Source organism: Scomber scombrus, chromosome 15, assembly GCF_963691925.1.
Source record: "Scomber scombrus chromosome 15, fScoSco1.1, whole genome shotgun sequence".
In the NCBI taxonomy this organism is placed as follows: Eukaryota; Metazoa; Chordata; class Actinopteri; order Scombriformes; family Scombridae; genus Scomber; species Scomber scombrus.
This window is the reverse complement of record NC_084984.1, coordinates 18305207-18325689: the sequence shown is the minus strand read 5'-3', so window position 1 is coordinate 18325689 and position 20483 is coordinate 18305207. Positions and strand designations below refer to the sequence as shown.

General features: G+C 38.0%; 1 protein-coding gene across 1 annotated transcript in view; it reads right to left on the bottom strand.

Annotated features, from left to right (window-relative positions):
• Window positions 1-20483, bottom strand: part of igsf9a (immunoglobulin superfamily, member 9a) — a gene marked incomplete in the record, with an annotated part of 57265 nt that overhangs the window by 26382 nt on the left and 10400 nt on the right. Inside the window, 4 exon segments of the mRNA XM_062434179.1 lie at window positions 3791-3932; window positions 6005-6116; window positions 7580-7728; window positions 13970-14119. Of these exon segments, the coding sequence (XP_062290163.1) occupies window positions 3791-3932; window positions 6005-6116; window positions 7580-7728; window positions 13970-14119 (553 nt within the window).

Below are 20483 nucleotides of genomic sequence, written 5' to 3'. Positions count from 1 at the left end.
TAATTGACAAAAACAAGAAATAATGCAGCTTAAAGTGTAATAATTTACTGTTCTAAACTCCAAGTCAGAATCGTTGATCATAAACATTTTAACAATACTCTTTAAAAACTGCCCTAAAAATGAGTTTAAATGGAGAAGAACTGAGCTGAAAGACCATTCTTAAAGAGCACTGTCTTTAACAAAGCAATAACACAAGAGCTTATTTCCCCAAATTAGTGACAGATAATCATAATAATCCTGGTGTGCTCTACTCAGCTGTTAACAGCATTATATATCAGCTCCAAAAAGCCTCTCTGAAACTTTCTCCTCGTCCAAATCAGGTTGAGTATTAACCTGAGTAGGCTATAACTGTAATTAATAATCACATGAGGGATAGAGAAATGCACAGGAGGAGAAGTAATGCAAATTAAGCCATCCACCTGCTCAACTGACCCTATCACAACCACCATTTTTTAAGAGCGTTCAATTGTCTGGTGGATGATGTGCTGGCAATCACGAACCATTCCCCGCTCACTCGGATCGTCTCCCTGGCACTGAAAACCGCTATTGTAAAACCTCTCGTACAGAAAAGCTCATTCAGTGCTTCACAGTTTCAGGCCAATTTCATTTTTTTCCCTTTTAAAGTAACATGAGTGAGGCATTTTTCTCTCTTTCGTTTTTATCTATTTTGAAGTGTCCGTTTAGTGCAGAATTCTAGATATCATTAATTGTGCGTTCACAAAAAACAGCCTGACAGACACATAGCTGAATATATTATTACTTTATAAATGTATTCTGCCTAAGGTGTTGGCTGTGTTTGTGTCCACCAAGTAAATTCACTCTGGTCTAGACCAACTCCTGAGAGAAATATCTGGTTCTGTAGCAGCAATACACATTTCATAAATTGTTCATTGTTCACCACAAATACAGTGAGTCCCCGTTTTGTTTGGATCATACATGTGCACGAGGACACATGCACACGTGGATGATGCAATACATAGTTCAGCCAGTGCAGCCAGTTTCATGCTAATTTGTTGATTGACAGTTGGCAGCAGTAACACACAAAGAAATGTAGTAATGCGGCAACTAAGACAGCTTACAAGACATAAATTTACTGTATTCACTATATTGGATTAACAAATGTTTTATGAGGAAGGACTTCAAGGATACACACATGCAGTTTGGGGAATGACATTGAATGTAATCATGACTTTCTTGTTTGCTGGCAAGAAAATTAAATTCATCACCTTTGACACAAAACTGAAAACTATCACTTTCTGGCCTCCTCTGGGTAAAAGTTAATCCACTTGTACATCAGTGCAGTAAGATCTGAACCTCAAACTTTATAAAAACAAGACACTCAGCTGTTTACATTGTGGTTGTTCTCCTGGTAACATCACTGGTTGTATAGGTCCACTGTGGGCAGTGTTAAAAAATAAATAAGCAGACCTTCTTTATAGCAGAAATTTGTATTTTCTTTTTTTGCATCAGTGTAGTGATGTACCTTTAGTAGCCAGGTATTCCATATGAATTTGCCAAAAACAGACATTCCAGACTGAAATTTTTTTCAATAAGCAGGGTCGGGTAAGTTACTTTTTTATGAAAAAGGGCTTAATTACTTAATTGCTACTGTGACACCATTTAAGCCCATGTCATGATTTATTTCCAAAAAAAAAAATAATTGATTTCAAAGAATTAAAAACAGTAATATATGTAAAAAGTAGGAAAAAAAACCTTCCAGCTGAGCAAAATCTTGAAGGTCTGACAGATGTAACCCCCTTTGTAATCATCAACATTTTCATAAGTAACTGTAATTTAATTACACATTTTTTCTCAGTGACTGTCACTGATTACAGTTATTCTGTAATTAAATTACCTAATGCCGTCACAGGTAACTAGTTACTCCCCAACACTGCTAATATGTATAAATATCTTCTAAAATTACATACAGTACCAGTTGAAGATTTGGACACACTCTCTTATTCAAATGGGAAGGTGTGTCCAAACTTTTGACTGGTATTGTATGTTGCCGTAGAGTCTCTTTTCCATATCTCCCACCACAACTCATGGGCTCCACTCTGGTACCTGTGTCATTCAGACTTCAAATGTTGCCACTGCGACAATACACAAGATTGAGGTTGAGAGTATATCAATTCATGGACATTACTGTGTTCCCTGCAACTCAAAACACATAAGACCAAAGTGCAAAAGATTGAAGCAAAAATACAGAGAGAGAAGCTGTGCTCTAACTAAAAATCCCTGGCATAAAATGACAGGCCTAGAGCTAGTAACCTTGATGTGTTTTAATGCCAATTTGAATTTCACATCAGAGGTAACAAAAAGAATCCACTTTTATCATCTCAGGAATATTGCCGGTGCACAGTCTCTCCCCTAGGTAAATACTGGAGGAAAAAAGCATAATTTCTTAACTAGCAGGCTTGATTACTGTAAACCTTTTTTTTTGTCTGCTAGAGAAACCATTCAGTGTAAAGGTTGGACTTAGATCAACACCGGTCAGTGACAGCATTTTGTGCAGCCAATGTTAACTACAAGTAAAAAAAAAAAATCAATCATGATCTAGTTCAATTAATTATTCTGTTGTTTTCCTTCTTCATACTACCGTAACCAAAGCAGGAATCATCAGAGATCCTCCCAGGGGGCACCATTGTCTTTGTGAATAACAAAAACATATGCAGTGGTATGTATTTCTCCAAGGAAAGGAGATTTTCTTTTATCATTGCTGTAGCGTCACTGTAGTATTATCAAGATTTACAGTCACTAGATAAGTGTTGCTATTTTAGTGCAAGCTCAAGATAGTTAGCAAACGCACATTTTGTGGGCCAAAAAAATCATGCATGAAGAGACTTTCACCATGCACAAAATGTAGCATCAGTGTGAAGAGGCTCAAAAGAAATTGACCTTATAGCTGACTGTCTCATACCTGAAGGGCAGGGGTGTTGAGTGTGTCATAAATCATTGAGTAATAGCAACATATAAAATGGATGGTTTTGCACTCAAATGACTGTAAATTTAATGAGAGCATGTGGTGTTCTCATGTGGTTCTCCACTTAACGCAGAGCAAGCTTCTCCAACACTATGAGACCTCGACACATGTGCCAGACCTGAAGTAAAGCAGGTACTGCACCTGTCACTACTCGTTCTCCGTGTGAGTTTAACAAGAAAATTCAACACGTGTTATCAAATCATTCAGTGGACCAGAGTACATGTAAGACAGGCTTTTAAGAAAGGTCCCTTATAGATGTGTCTGGTTCACTGGTAATGGCGTTTATGTAGCTCCATGGACAATAACTAAGAGGTATGAAGCAATGGATTTTATTGTGTATTGACAAAGACAATTTTTTGATATAAAGAAGCAGATTTAGTTGCCATAAGTCTCACCTTAAATACACCCTGCCAGAGGATTTAAGGACAACAGAATTGGATCATTATTTATTTTAAACTGCATTTTTTAAATATAAAAAGTATTGTTAATCTAACTGATCTTGATTATTGTCACTTGTTTATTTCACATTCCCATTATTGTGTTCTATCCCTTTCTGTTGATTTTTTGAGGGGTTATTTTCTTTCGTGAAACACTTTCTTTCACAGCCTTTCATGAAAAGCACCATGGAAACAAAGTTAAAATTAAATAAGATGTAACAACCCAAAAACCTAGAACCTTTCGAATTTAAAAAAGATGAAAGCCACAAAAGGTAGAATTGCTCTCCACCTGCTCATACGCTCTACATAAAACATCAAAGAGAGAAGTGGACCGGCACGCTCAGGGACAAAGAGTAATGATCACACTCACTCTATGTGATAGACGTTTTCTCCACCTCTCTGCCACACGTAGGTCATGTTGGGGGGGTTAGCCACTGCCTGGCACCGGAGAAGGGCTTTCTGGGACATGTTGAGAGAGGTGCTTTTGGGAGGAATGATGATGACAGGCGGACCTAGAGAGAGGGAGGTCACAATGACATTATCCATTTATCTGTTGCCTGTTAATATCTTTATAATATTATTATCCCTTTATCTTACTTATACAGTAAGAAACAGAAGATTGCAATTTGGTTTCTTTGATTTTTAGTTATATATCACCTTGGCCTCATCCACACTGAAGTCTGCTTTAGCTCCACCTTTTGCAACATAATATATAATCAAATAAGTATTTATATGCAAACATGTGTCTCTGTGGCTGCTTAAGATTTGAGTAGGCTACTATAGGGTCATTTAAAGGACGGGTTCACAACTTTTTAAAGCCTGTCTTAAAACAATCCTCGGGTGCCCACTGTTCTCCTGTACATACTGAACATTAGAGGACCCATTCATCATGTTTTTACAATGTAAGTGATGGGGACTAAAAAGTCTCCCATCAGTGCACAAGTGTATTAAATGTAAATGCAATGAAGCTAAAATGAAGCTTCAGTCATCCAAATAAGTCAAAGTGGATGTTAACAAGTGATAAAGTAGATATTTTTTAACATTACAGACTTTTAAGTGCCACATGCCTCTTTTTGTTATTATACTTCCATCGTAGCTCTACAGGGAACATTGTCTGAGGAAACACAAAGAGGGAATTTGATGCCAAAAAGACTGTAAATGTGGCAGATATCCACTTGCTATGACTAACTCAGACTGCTGAAGTCTCATATAAGCTTCATGTCAACTTATAAATGTATTTTTGCATAAAATGACTGTGTGGACACACTGTGGATTTTGACCCTTATCACTGATAATGATAGTACATCTGAAGTGGATCTTTTAACAATTATTTTGATTAAAACAAAGAAAACTTCTTTCATTGTTCATATATAACAATACCTCTGTGCCTTCAAATGTACCAATGTACAGTAATTATCACATACAGCTAAAGTAGAGTGCTTCAATGTCACATGTATCTCTTCCCTCTGCAGTGCAAACCTTAGACACGGAAAGAGCTAATAAAAGAGGTTTGGCAGACCACATTTATCATGTATAAATAACCACATGATCTCTACAGCAGTCATTACAGATCAGGTTTGTAACCCCTAAATGCTGGATGGATATATGCATGAGTGACAGTTTAGAGGTTACTTTGGGCTTTTTGACTGACTTCATCCAGATCAGCTATGGGGCTACTGTAATCCATCCATGTGGCAACGCTGGTGACAAACGCAGCCAAAGCTCAGATAATGTGACTTAGATCTGAACAGTATTAGTGCGCTTACGTGCTACTGATGATTATTACTCAAACGCAGTTATTCAAAATATCATCACATGCAATTGTGAGATCCCAAAAATGAAGTGAAACCTCAAGAAGACATTGTGTCAAAAACAAAATATTTCCCCATGCACCACACTCCAAAAAAGTGCTGGTTCTCCAGAGAAAAATCAGCAGTAGGAGTAGGAGTAGGAGTACAGGGAGAGTTTAAAAATAAATTCCACAACGTATTATGCAGTGGTGTGTTGGTGTAATCCAATGATATGCAGCTGCATACAGTATTTGCATAATCTACATGTAGTTGTCTTTAAACTGGACTGTAAATGTGTAAATCTGTAACCTGAAAACAGTGAATCTGTCATGCATGTATAAGGACGTCAAAATAATGAAAATCACAATATGCTTTTCTTTCTCACGTTCCTCAAAAGAAAAATGATTAACTATGGGAATTTGACAACCAAACAAGACACATTTACTCATTTTTTCTCAGCTGACAAGACAAGACAACTGTCACATCTGTGTAATACAACCTTGAAATTGAGTAAAACACATACAGTATTTAAGTTTTATCACGATAAAACCATGCCTCAAGATATCAGAAGATATCATGTCTCAAATCATGACATGAATATTATCTACACAGGCACAGAATAAGAGTTGCGTTCAGTTTGAGTTTCTATTACCACTCTGTCATATGATGCAAGAAGGAGAAACCAAAATGTAAATCACGGTGGCTCACAGCCAGTCAGGCACACAGACATCAGAACCATTGGACAAATTGGCAGGCAAACAGACAGACAGACAGGCCGTCAGGCAACAACTGACCTTTGATCTCCACTTTTGTCACGCGAGTCACGTTTCCCTCCGAGTTGGAGGCGTGGCAGGTGTACTGTCCTGCCGACTGCATGCTCACTGCTCGCAAAGATAAGGCTCCTTCCTGGTAAATACGATATGGTAGATAAACAGACAGGTGATTGAGTGCAAACAGTACGTATAGATACATACTTTGATTGATTAATAGAAGCACACATTCATACAAGAGATACACAGATAAACAAAAACACATCGATACGACAAACAGATGTCATCCTTCACTTCCTCAGTTTGAGACGATGAACTCTGGATGGCGCTTTAAGATGCTTTTGCCAACAAAGTTGGTGTTAAGAATCGTCTTATTCCAAGTACAATCAGCATTTTAAACTAAAAAAACATACAAATACATAGAGTAAATAGATAGATGTGATAACACAAAGCTGCTATCTGTATCTTTATCTGTTTAGGTCACAAAAATGTCTGTATTTGTGTGTGTTTTTGATTTTATACCAGAAGTGGGTGTGACTTCTAGAAGTAGACCCACATATTTTGACTTGTCAAAGCAGGAAAAACACAGCTGTAAATAATAACTCCAGCATTGGCTCCATTCTATTAGGTATCCCAATAAACAATGTCAGTGAGTGAGCATGCACAATACCACAGCCTGCTTGCTTATCATTGTTGTGTTATTCATTCCACCTGTGCTTTTCTCTACTTTGACCATTTCAAAATGTATTCTGTGAAAAGGGTTTATTATCTAGGCTGCTTTATTTTTCTGCATTCAATTGTTTTCTATTGCTGTTCATACTCCCCCATACATAAAAACACTAGTTTATCTACAAAGAAAATAAGATGTTTTACCTTAATTAATCAAATTCTAAAACATTATTTGTATTTTAAAAATTTTAAGTGAGAAACACAATGGGCCATATTGCAGGATTTCCGTTAAAAATTAGAGGTTGTATATACGTATAATGGGAGAAAGCATAGATTATATTAAAGTATGTATAATTAAAAATAAGAAAAACAGGTCACTGGTCTATGTTGCACATTTTTTAAGAAAGGGAGGTTGTGCACTGTGAGGAGGTCCAGATGAAAATAAAGTTGGTTTAAAGCGTCTATGAAAAAAATGAGAATGCTATGTCAAAAATCTGAAAAGTTTCCTTGGCCTGTTTTGAATGCACTTTGATGGTCCCTGACATCTGAGAGTTTCTCTGTCATATCTTCAATGTACCAAACTTCAATAATAGATTATAAAGTAGAAGAAGTACCTGTAGAATACCAGTAAAACTTTACCCTGTCTGAGAACTTAACTTAAACCTGAGTACATCTCCATGTTTTTAGTCTACAGTCTATTAGATTATTTTCTGTTACATTTTCACCATCAAAAGTCATGTTGCTTTACCCTCTAGCAGTTTGTGTTTGCACTGTGCAGATGAAATGCATCTGATACTGAAGAAAGTCTGTATATGGTGATCATGATCAAAAAAATAAAAGCACCTTTTTGCATACTGTTTTCTGAACTGATTTATGGCACTCTATCCTTGATGGAGAGCTACATGATTGTACATTTAAGTCCACACATACCTGATATTTTTTTCTTTCAATCACGCTGCCGTCCTTTAACCAGGTAATGGTCGGAATAGGGTTGCCATTAGCAACGCAGGCCAGAGAGAGGTGACTTCCAACAAGACCCTCCACCACGGGAGGTGGCGAATGGGTAAAGGTGGGTGGAGCTATAGAACAAAACATTAAGATTTTTCAGAAATAGCCATCCATTGTATTTTAGTTATGTAATAATTATCTTTTTGTAGTGTAATATTATTGTTAGTCACGGAATTTCCACCCTAGATTCATCTAGCCTACTTTTGCATGCACAAAGGATTCACAGGAAATGATGTGTGCATGTAATCCAAAATGACTGTTTTTATCCATATCTGATCAATAACAGCCTCACTGTTAACTCTTCACTTTCTGTACTCCGTATCAGAGCTGTATTGAGGATACTGTACTGTGGATGCAAAAAGAACAAGTAATCTCTAAAGCAATCACAGGAAACACAATGCATTTCTCTGACAATAGTGCAAGCTGCAATTGTTCATTAAAAATGTATCCACATCTACAGCGTGTTTAGACTAAAAACATACAGCATATTCATTTGCATATTAGGAAAACCACCTACAATTTAAGATACACAGTTTAAGATTATATATAAAAATACCACATAATAACAAAATCCATCTATTTCTCACAAAAAAAATCAATAATGCCTGATATGGACAGTTCCTTGTCTACAGCAAGAGAAATCTATAACAAGATCCACACTGTCTCCAAGCAGCAGCAATAAGAGAAAAACAGCAAAGAGAAAAGCTGGACTTGCAGACAATAAATCTTTTGTCGTTTTTTTTATCAGTTTGTATACAGTGTGACAGCCACTCGGCTTGGTTTGTTAAAGAACATCAGGCTGCGTGCAGTTTTACTGGCATCAAGTTCCGTCATTATTTTACATACCAAAGTGAAAATGTCAGTTGTATACGCAGTACGTTGAATCTGCTAACGTGAACATTTTGCTGCCACTTTAAGTTTCAGATCTCACAGAGAGCACACAAACAGCCTTTTCTTTTAATGTTCACAAACATCCTCAAACATATACTAAACCATTTGCAACTTCAACATTTTCTGGGGCGACATCCAACATGTCAAAGAGATAGGACATCTCTCCCCATCCTCTGAGAAAACATGATTAAATGTACCTATTTTTAACACAGTCCCAGCGTAATTTACTGTTTGCCGTTCATTGGACAACTTTTAGACTGGGGTAAATGAAAACTTTGGTCAAGACAGAGAGCAGGCAACCACAACCTGATCCTGCCTTACATCCTAAGGAGGAGGATGGGGATGTCACTGGTGCTTTGGATGCTACAGTTACATTACATGATGGAATTGCTTAAACTTGACATCTTTTGGGAAAATGTAATCGTCATCCTCCACACTACACACTTACCCTAACCCCACAGAGCTTTAACATGCACCCTCTGACAGCTGACTACCTAACTCAAGCAGCTGGAAAGCCACATCTAGGATGAACAACATTCACATGACTTGATGGCACTTAAGGCCCTCGTATCATTCATTTTATGGATCAGTTTTTGCAATACTTACACAGCCTGGGGGACAAGCCCATACTCAATAATGCTCATTTCTCCCTACACACACAACCAAAAGATGGTGGACCACCTCATTCATTCCATTTACTGTCATAGGTCACTACTTTAAGCCCTGAAACCAGATTCTGCAACTAGCCAGAGAGTCTGGTCCTCTCAAATATAATGGCAAGAGGATCTCTTGAATGGACACTTGATATAGCTGCCCACAGTTCTTTTATTGTCATTTTTAGCTTGGCTAACATGGTTTAGATCTAGTGGTAGAAACTGAAGTTTGGGAGGAACTTCTGCTAGCTTTTGAATAATAATTTAATAGTTTATAGTCTTTTTATTTTATTTTATTGTGTTTCTTTTTTATTTATTTACATTTTTTTAATCTTTTATTTTGTCTACTTTGTTTTACACTATTTTATTATTGTCGTTCTATAGTTTTATCTTCTTATCAATTGTATTTATTTCTTTTGTCTTTTAATCTCTTTCTTAACCTAGCCTTAGTCCAGCTTTTATTAAACTTCATCTTTTATATAACTTTTTTTTGTCTTAATAATCTATTTTAAACTAGTTTCTTTACTCTTATAAACCTTTTTTCTTGTTCTCTCTTATTTTACTCATTAAAAAAAATTTAATTCTATTTAATTATTTATTTTTACTTGTATGCATTGGTCTTGAATTTTGTCTTTAATTTGTTCTTTGTTTTTATTCCATTTTTTTTTTTTAAATGTATTTGAATTATTCATTTTTTATTTTGTGACTTGTTCTGTCTTATTATCAGCTTGTCAATCAACTAACTGTAGAGCACTTTAACTATGCTTCTCTGTATGAAAAGTGCTATATAAATAAAGTTTGATTGATTGATTAATTGATATTAGGAGTTTGCCAATCTTGGAACCTAACAATATTGGTTACAACATGAAACACTGAGCTTCCACCCTTCGTGGCTTGTGATGGTATCCATGTTTTCCGAGCCAGTATCACTTGCAGCTCTGCTCTACTTCCTTCGTCTCCTTATAAAATAATATAATAGTCAAAACCCCTTTGAATATCTGGAACCAATTCAGACACTACGATGGTTTTCAAACATTTTCATTCTCTGGTCTATTAACAGCAAATCATGCCTTTCCTCCGTCCTTGACTGACAGTGCATTTAAAATATGGCTCAATCTTGGCTAATCTAAGCATTCAATGACCTCTGCTTTGATAATCCCTTTGCGTCTTTCCAGCAGTGATCAAAGAAGTATAGTCTCCCTAAACATCAACTTCTTCTTTAGATATCTACAAGTTTGTAGTTCTGTCAGCAATAAATCTTCTCAGTTTCCTTACTGGTTTGAGAGTACGCCTTTGGATAGCTTTCTCATACCTGTCCTTAAGTTGAAAGGCATGTTGTCTTATCTTTATGGTGAGAATCTCTCACTACATTTGGCTCCTCAAGACTTTGTAAGAAGCCTACGGGAGAGTGATCTTGAGGGGGAAACTGCAGAGCCTTGAAGTAAGCTTTAAAATAGTGCATATATCTTCTATCTATGTCAAACAATGAGCTCATATGTTACAAAATGATTCATTGTTCTCATTTTACAAAGGTCTGACTTTCTAAGACGTATAGAGATGTAGGCTGTGGCAGATGGCATCTTGCTCCAGCTACAGATATATATGTTTTGGCCCTAGATTATATGATTATACCTCACTGAATTTATATTATGTATGGTGAAGGGTGTACAGTGTGACTGAAATGCCTTTTAAATATTTCTAAATGTATCTGATGTACAGTTTTGTGGTTTGTCTGCTTGTTTCTTCAACTAATTATTAGATTTGTCTAACTGCTCAACCGGGGTTCTTTTCTTTGTTTGTTTTGACTGAGAAGGAGGTCGTTTCTGTATTTGTAATTTTACATTCCCTTTATTTGAAATTTCGATACAAAAGAGTTAGTAAAAAAAGCACTTCAAAACTATATTACCTTCTCTCGGAACTCATACTATTTGTGTTTGAAAATTAATTCAATGTTTTTATCTTCATAAGAATAGAGTACATTTTTCTTTTATGAATTACAAATTGAGATGTTAGTTGTATTGTCTGTAGACAGAAGAGATGGCTAAACTCTTGTCATTAATTTCCAAATTCGATGCTGTGCTTCCTTGAGTCCCCAGCAATACACTTCGGTTCGTGAGATATGCGAAGGACACACACGCATACAGACACAGATTCCTTGCTTTTCAGTTAAATGAATGGCATAATCCTAACCCTAACCCTAACCCAATTAAAACAAGACAACATAAGTAAGCAGGAAGTCTTGATCATACACTTTTAATTTACAGTACACAGCTCAACAATAGAGCTTCAGTCTCTTAAAATGTTTCCTTGCTTGTTAGTTATAGTAGTGCACTGCCTGTTTAATACAAGGCTATTCAGAACTGGCCGAGTGCTTGGCTTCTGGCTGCTACTTCAGCACATAGAAAATGAATACCTGTTGATGTGAGGCGTGAAATGAGAATGTACACCAACAACATAAAGGAAACTAACATTCTATTCTATTATACACAGGTTACATAACTAGTACTCTAATACCAATTAAATACTAAACACTAACAGTAAATACACGTTCTTTTGTCATTTCTAGTAAAATAAGGCCTGCATTTAAAAAAAAATAAGATAATGTGCATCTTAAAATAAAGTGGATTGGGCTCTTACATAATTCCTGTGCCCTCATTTCAGATTTGAGTGGGTATGTTTGCTCCAAAGATTTGGGCTTTGTCTGTAGTGGTGCTATACAATTGTCAGGTCTCGGTGCATGAGACTAACTGATTTTGTATTGTATTTCCTTCGTTTTACACACGTAACTACAGCCATTGTGTATTGGGCTCCGAGCGCTTCCAAAACACGGGTGACCTATGTTTTTCCATGTACCTGAACGTCTCCTGTGTAGTCGCTCGCTGCTGATCTGTTATGTCAGATTTCATGTCCATTATTGATTAAAAACTCTTTTCCCTGTCTACTTTTCTTTCTTTACAGCACTTTTTTTCTGACTCATGTCAAACCTCGTCTCTGATGTCTCCCTGACATGCAGGAGTCAGTCGGCAGAGCCCTGAAGCTCCGCCCCGCACGGATCAGAGAAGCTCACTGATCGCTGGTGTGTTGAAAGCTTATTAATATTAAATGCATAATGTGTACAAATTGCACCAAATTCGACACAGCACTCCCCTTTTGCCCAAGCAATGCACCCGCCGCTGTCGATCAGATGAATGGTTCAAAAGATAAGCAAAAGACACACATATATACAGACAGACAGAGATTTCTTGCTTTATATAGAGAGATATTTAGAGGCAGAGTTTTTCCAGCTCTGCATTGCCAGCCTGTAAAGGCCACTGACAATCTCACACATTTGAGGCAGAATGCAAACAACAGGATATGAAAAACATACCTGCAGGGCATGTCGGTGAAGTTAAATTCAAGGCCTCAAGTACACAGTCATAATCTATTATAATTCTCATCTCTAACCTGACGCTCACACAGACCAGCTCTGTGAAACTGTCTCCCCTCGCTTTGATCTGCAGCGTGCGCCGATACTTTGTTCTGTGCGTTTGTGCGTAGAGTCGTAGCAAAGGTTTTCTAAAATACAGATAAACTTCAAAGCACAAAAATAATGATGCACATTTCATATTTAGATCTATTATTTAAACACATCAATAAATATGACAATAACTCCAGTCAGAGATGACTCTTTCCGAACCATGTGTGAAGAAAGTCACAAGTTATTAAGATTACCTCATCTCTCTTGAAGGTTTTAAACAATTTTGTCTTTAAAAAGGAAGTTTTTGAGAAGGTTGTTTAAGCAAAACTTTACTTAACTGTAAAAGTTTAAAGAAGTGTTTGTATAATGATAATTTTGATGTTTAAGAAGAAATTGATAAAAGTGTAAAAGACACAATGTGCAGGCGATTTATTGTTAAAAGCATGTTAAACTGCTAACTGACAGAACATCAACATGTACTGAGATCCCACAGATTTGCATTATTTGGCCAAAATATTGAGTGTGATTGCACAGGAACTTCTAAAAATGTGTTCATAAAGAGCATAGAGCAAAAGTTGGACTCACAAAACGTGACTTTTTACCAAAACATTTGTTTTCCTAAATCATCACCATTTCTACCAATATGTAAGAAATATATGTGGATAGGAAGATATTTCATTAATTAAAGATTAAAGATAATCTGTTGCTGCCTCTGGAGGCCACCAAAGTGTAAAAATTGCCTGATAACAACTTTAAAGGCCTAATCAGTAATATGGACTTCATAAATTACAGTTGTACTGTATTTAATTGAAAGATTTGACTTTTTCTTATCGTGTGTTAAACATCTAAACGGCAGCAGCTGCATGAGGAACTTCTAAAAATACAGTTAGTTAAATGACAATCTCTTTGATCAAAGAAGTAAACAAGACTACAGATTTGATCAGGCATTAAATACCAACATACGATAGTTGATAGTTGGTAGTACTCTGTGTTACTGACTCACATATTCACTTCATAAAAAATATTGGAGTTTCATACCCAGCCTTATACACATGCACACTCAAGGCTGGCTTTTCTCTGCTTTATGTTGTGAAATGTGCGCAGTTCACAGTCTGTGTACTGTGCCGGGTGAGAGCCATGATCTGGATTAAACGTTATTTATCATGTTTTAATCTCATTTTGAAGCCCTGATTTTTTCCCAATGAAGCTAAATATAATCTACTTTACAGGCAGCCATAAAGACATGAAGTAAACATATACATGATCACACACTTCCTAACCCCACTACCACTAACCCTCCATAAGCCTCACCAGTTACAGAAAGCAGGGTCCAGGTGCCGTTTCGGCGCTCATCTGTGGGTTCATCCAGTAAGTAGAGGATACGACATTCATACAAGCCCTGGTCATCCAGCTGCAGGCCCTCCAGCCTCAGAGTGGTGATTCGTACCAGAGACACCCGCCCTGCAGAAACAGAAAGCAAGGAAAAAGGTGAGAGGGAAAGCATGTATGGGGGGGGGTACGAGATAGGCTGGCAGCATGTGATACTGATTTCACTTGTCATCTCCAAGGCCTGAGCAGTGTGTAACTGTTAGAGTGTGATGCTTTGCTGTGTTGAAAAAAAAAAGACATTGTCCTCAAACTTCACCTGAAACAACGCACACAAACACATGCACAAACTCACACGAACAACACATGCGCACATGTGTAGAAATGTGATCTCCTGGTTGCCAGGTGACGGCTCCCTCGAGCCACAGCGTAGCTAGCAACATCAACCCTTTATCTTTTCCAGTCTGCAGCCCACACTCTTTCTATGTCCATCTACTTTTCACACTTTCTCAGACAGCCAATTGTCCTGTGACCTAACAGCATGGAACAGCATGGCTGAGGAGAAACTGTCAATGAAAGCATTATGTAAGGACACACAGTACTCTCTCTGCACCATCTGAAAAATAATAACATGTCAACAGCAAACACACTGCAGCGTGGAAACCCCTGCGCCACTGGGATGTCTGTGTTGAAATGGTAATCATTAACAGAGATTTCTGGTGACTGTGACAGGGAGGGACAGTCCTGACAGTCAAAACCAACCAGGAAGTTGGAGTTAGGTATGTTGGCAGCGATAACACACCCTATTTACTTTTCCAAGCTGCCAAAAGGGACTAAATCCACAGGGGGGAAAAGAGGGGAGGGGATGGGGGGGTGTTAAAGTAGAGCAAAATACACATCAACACACACTCAGGGATTAGTAATTTTCAAAATCCTACCCTTTGACCTCTGTCAGTTTTTTTTCACTCTCGTGTTTACTTGCTCAGTGTGATATAGGTCACCATTAAAACCTGGGAGGTAAGGTTGTGCTGAGGCAGGGGCGTTGTTGGAACGTGATGAAAAGGAAAGGGAAGGGTGGGGATGAAGTCAGAGCATGACCTGACGCCACAACCGCTGCCATCTGAAAAATGCATGATCGCGAGGAGATTTGAATGTGAGGTAAATTGAGTGTGAGGCCAGATGAGAGGTAGAGCAGAGTAAGACAGAAACACGCAGGAGAGGTTTCTACTGTTTGTTTGACGGCGTGTAAAGGTATCGTTTTTTTACTGTATGTCTCTGTGTTTGTGCTCTGAGAGTGTACAAAGAAGTGTCTGCGTGCATCCAACATAAGCTTTAGTTCTCAGTGTGCAAACAAATTAAGAGTTAGATTAAGTTAAATTAGGTCACGTTTGATTTGCATTGTTGATGTAAATAAAACATTTCCATTTCTTCTTTCAGTTCAAATTCACTTCTGGCCAAAAGAAAAAAGAAAAAAAAGATTATTATGTAAGTTCTACTTAACAGTTGATGAGATTTTCAATGAGTAACACTTTTGTCACAGTAAGTATTGTATTTTCTTTGCTTTTCTTTAGCTACTTGAATTTACAAATGTAGTATTTAATTTTAAATATCACAAAGATTTGTCTGTTCACCCAAGGTCAAAAAGTGACTGCATACTGTTTTTTGTGATTTTAGTCTAGGGCTGTTAGTTCTAATTAAGAGTCATTTTACAGCTGCAGCATACACTGATATTTTAATAATAGTGGTTTTAACAGCTGGGGAAGATCCCTTCCTGTTTCAACACAACAACGCCAAAATACACAAAGCCAGCTCCATGAAGAAATGTTTTTTTCCCAGTTTGCTGTGGGAGAACTTGACTGGCCTGCACGGAGCTCTGACCTCAACCTCAATAACTCTGAGCCAGAACTTATCACCAAATATCAGTATCTGACTTCACTAATTCTCCTGTGGCCGAATGTGAGAAAATCCCTGCAGCCAGCTAAAACCTTGAAGAAAGTCTTCACAGAGGAGAAGAGGCTGTTATGTGGATGTAATGTTAAGGTGTCCACACATTTCTAGCCATGTTGTTTATCTGTGATCAGTGAAATTTGTGTGGTCATTAGTTTTACTGTGGACCCAGTGCACCTATTCCTAGTTGCACTCTTAAGAGCTAATACACATAACAAACACAACCACAAATTCCCCTGTGCTTGATTTTCTGCAACATTTAGCCCTCAGCTGTTCTTACATACAGTGTGTACTGCAAGCATAATGCTCTAAATGAATGCAAATTGGATGAAATAATACAATTACACTAAAATCTTTCCACAGATAACCAAATAAGAGCAGTTTTAGGAATGAGAATGATACAACAGGTAAGCCCCCCCCCCCAACAACACTATCTGGAGGAGAGTAAACTCACTCCTCCTCCACCTCCTCCTAACGTCCTCTGCCCTGTTCACCCCCACCCCCACCCCCCTCCTCTCTGCTCACCAACTCCATTAAATGATGTCAACAGCAAACTTTTTGAGTGGTCCAAGCCAAACAATATCCTCTATCAGCTCAATTCATGCACGCACACACACACACACACACACACAGTGACACACCGATACGCTCACACACACGCACACACAATCGCCCGATTTAACACACTGTTTCCAACCGAAGCCAAGCCGCCACACCCCCCACTAGCCAAGGTTTCATCCTTCAAACCATTCTCAGGTGACAGAAACACAGAACCATTCAGTTGGCGTGATGAAATACAACTCTCCACAAATGACAAGGTTCTTTCTGAAATGATAAATCTGCATGCTCTGACAAAAAAGTGCTTTGTTGAGAAAAGCAGATTATCAAATGTGTTCGTTTTATAATCTTGTTACTGCTTTACTGGTCTTGTGTTTTGTTGATTTTATACGCAGGTTTTTGGTTTTTATTATCTACTTTATGTAAAGCATCCTCTCCTCTCTCCCTCTCTCTCTCTTGCACGATGCTTTGTAGAGAATCAAGGAAAAGATCAAGTGATTTCAACAACAAAAAAAGTCTGACTTCAAAAATGACACATTGCAAACAAAATCTTAAGATCAAGTGATTTCAACAACAAAAAAAGTCAGACTTCAAAAATGACACATTGCAAACAAAATCTTTATTTTACACTTTGAATGCCAAAGCGTGTGTGTGTGTGTGTGTGTGTGTGTGTGTGTGTGTGTGTGTGTGTGGTTTTCTCAGGTTATTCAGAGTGAAGGATGCACCAGAGATATCGATTTCCTTTCATCCAAAAATGGATATGTAACATTTTGGAGAGGAACTTTTTAAACGATGAAAAAGTCTTTTGGTGAATCATCAGCAAAGTGTCTTGTGGGTTTGACAGGGCTCTGTATGAAAATGTATTTAAATTCAATACCACTCTGCACAACACGGACGTTTATGTCCCTGAGAATGTGATATGCACGGGCAGAAAGCCCACATCATCTCTAAAGGATGTCGTTTGCTCTTAGCAAGCCGGGTTTCTGCTACAGAGAGAAGCAGATGAGGTTTAACTCTTCGCTGCTTGTTGACCTATTAAGCTCTACTATATGATCGTTTGAAATATGAATTGAGAGCTCTGTCGCTACCAGCGGCACAACGACTCACTGCTGTAAAACATGAGTAATCTCAGTGCAAACTCTCATATATGAGTGTGTGTGCGTATTAGACATGTTAGCTGTGTGTAACGCGCTACGCCTGAACACAGTCTGCTCTTGCTGATTGTGATGGAATTTACATGGGAAGAGTGTATCCGTGCAGCTCTATTTACTAAATCAGGAGCTGTATGGGTGCCGAGGGACTCTCCGTCCCGTTCACAGAGCACACACTAATCCTTTGATCTTTACTGCTCTATTACCACATATACTTTTAAACCCTTTTAGCTCTTAACACACTCAGAAGGGAAGAAGAAAATGTTACGCGTCTTACACTTTGTGCTACACAGACGGTCAAACACAAAGATTATTGATGGAGGAGGTGGCCCTACCAACAAAGAAGCTCAATTTTTGTTTATTTATTCATGCTGGCAAAGAGGGAGGGATAGTGGGAAATAAATGAGCCTCGGCAGAGAGAATCACAACGGCCAAACAACAGTTGGACTCTAGTAGGGTCTTGAAGTCTAACCGTTAAGACACCCGAGAACATCCATGGCCCGAGGAGGTGAAATCCACACCAGTCTCCATCTCTAAAGCGTTAGTTTCCCATGCTGCACCTGTTACTATCACACCAGCCCAGTACCTGTGAGAAAACCTGATCCCAGCATCCGATTGGACAAAGCGTCTTTTTCAAACCTTTTGTATCCGTAAAGAACAGCAGCTTTCTGTTTGTCACTGGAGAGCAATGTGATTAACATACCTGTCTTTTTAAAACAAGGTGCTTTCCTACACAGGATGCTTTATGATCGAGTGGAGCGCACACAAAAAAAAGTATTGCCAAGTGTTAATTCACTGGCCAAAGGGTAGGCAAATTTTAGGGTTTTTACTACCAGTATATTGCCCTGCCTCTTCTGAAGCTGACATTGAGTGTAATGAAGTGTGACATCAGTGTATGTTGAAGGATCGTCTTCGGAGTCAGCGACAAAAGGCTACTGTCTTTTATGAGCCCAGGCTGGAATTAAAGTCTGCCCCGCTCCCACTCATGATAATTCATCAGCCAAGGTTCACACTGACTTTATTGCTATGTAAATGTCTGTATCGTATTTCCTGGTCAGGTTGGAAGAGGGAGTGGCGTCCCACTCAAATGAAAAAGGCCTCGGCTCAGCTGAAAGCAGGTTCTGAACCTTAGACAGACAAACACCTAAATGCACTGATTACTGCTCTTTACTGCCTGTCAGGACTACCAATGAATCTCTCATACCGAAGACTTTTTTATTGGACTAATGTAATGACTTAAAGGATCAGGCTGCCAATACTATATATTTTTCTTCTCATCAACAAACTGCCTGAAAAGCCTAAAACCAACAATGAATTAATCCTGCTAACAAGTATGTTCTGTGTAGCTAAAGCTGGACATGACTAATTCCTCTACGCTACACACCTCCACCACGCTGCTGCAGGAAATACTCACTAGAGCAGCAGTTGTGTATTCATCCACAGATGAAAATAGTCCCTTGCAAATGGGCCATTTACTTGTGTTTCAGTAATGTATTGAGTCATATTAGTGAGAAAGTACAGTGCCCAGCTGTTTTAATAAATTGTGCCTTGTCCATTTACCTCGGAAGTTGGAAGTTGGAGTTGGGAATGACGTCACACTTGAGTTTATGTCATTACAGCTTAGAAGTCAGAAAACCAGTTTTAGCCAGTTTAGCCAATGATGGTAATACCAGTTAATAAAAATGCATGTCGCTGTATTTGGTGTATACAAACAGCATAGCAACATGTCCACAGATAGAAGTTAGACAGTGCTGTGTGTACCAATGATTTAATGACACAAATTAGACAAAACTGCTAATAGCATATTACTACATCTGGGCTACTAGCTTGGATTTTGAGGTCAGAGCTGGTGGGGTAGATCCAACTTTTTGAGTCATAGATCCAACTTTACGGGGCATTCCAGTCGAAATTTTCGACTGGGAACTCGTAAATTCCGACTTCCAAGTACAACTGGAACGCACTATAAAACCAAATATCTGTGACCTGTTTGTTAAGGAACCAATGGGCTTGCAGCTGATTAAGACAAACAGAAAGTATTGAGACACTGACTAACAAATGTTTGGTTTTGGTCTTTTCATGGGCTTTGATGAAAAAACATAGAACAATTGCAGCCTAACCCTTTAGAATTGAAATCTAACTTACCTACAACATTATTATTCTCAGGTCTGCAGCTTATATAGTCAAATGTTTTGATTCATCCATCTCTTTTCTCAACTGCTGTTTATAAGGTCAAGAACTGAATTTCAACATCAGCTTTTGAAGGAAACAAGGGCGAGAAGTCCTTAAAAAAAAATGGAAATTTGAACATCTACAATTCCATGACGAATGAGACAAACCCCACATCTCCAGTTCCACAGCTAGAAAATGGATGTTGTAATTAAGCCTGACATATTTGGCATTTCTGGATCTCCGCTAGAGTTTTATAAATCGAGTTGTCTCTGTTTGAACAATGTTTAGCTGCACAGCATGAGTTTGTAATAACTGACACAAACTTGCATCATTAGTGTTTAAGAGGTTGAACTTCTAATTGTTTCAGCAGTTATAATTGTGTGAAATGGTAATTGCTTATATCCACTATCTGCTAATATTCAAGTTGCTTAAACGAAATAATAAATTACTTAGCGCTAGTTAAAGGTCTCCTACTGTGTCTTCCAACCAGAATTCATTTTACTCTTTGAAGTGTTATCACCACGCCTGCTCGGGTAGTTTCTTTCTAAAAGTGCACTTTAGTAAAATAAATAAATAAATAAGAAACTTTAAAAACAACATGGTGCTCCTGCAGAAATTCAAATAGCCTTAAGGTCGAGAGGTTGAATTTCACTTCAGGCTGCTCTATGAAAAAG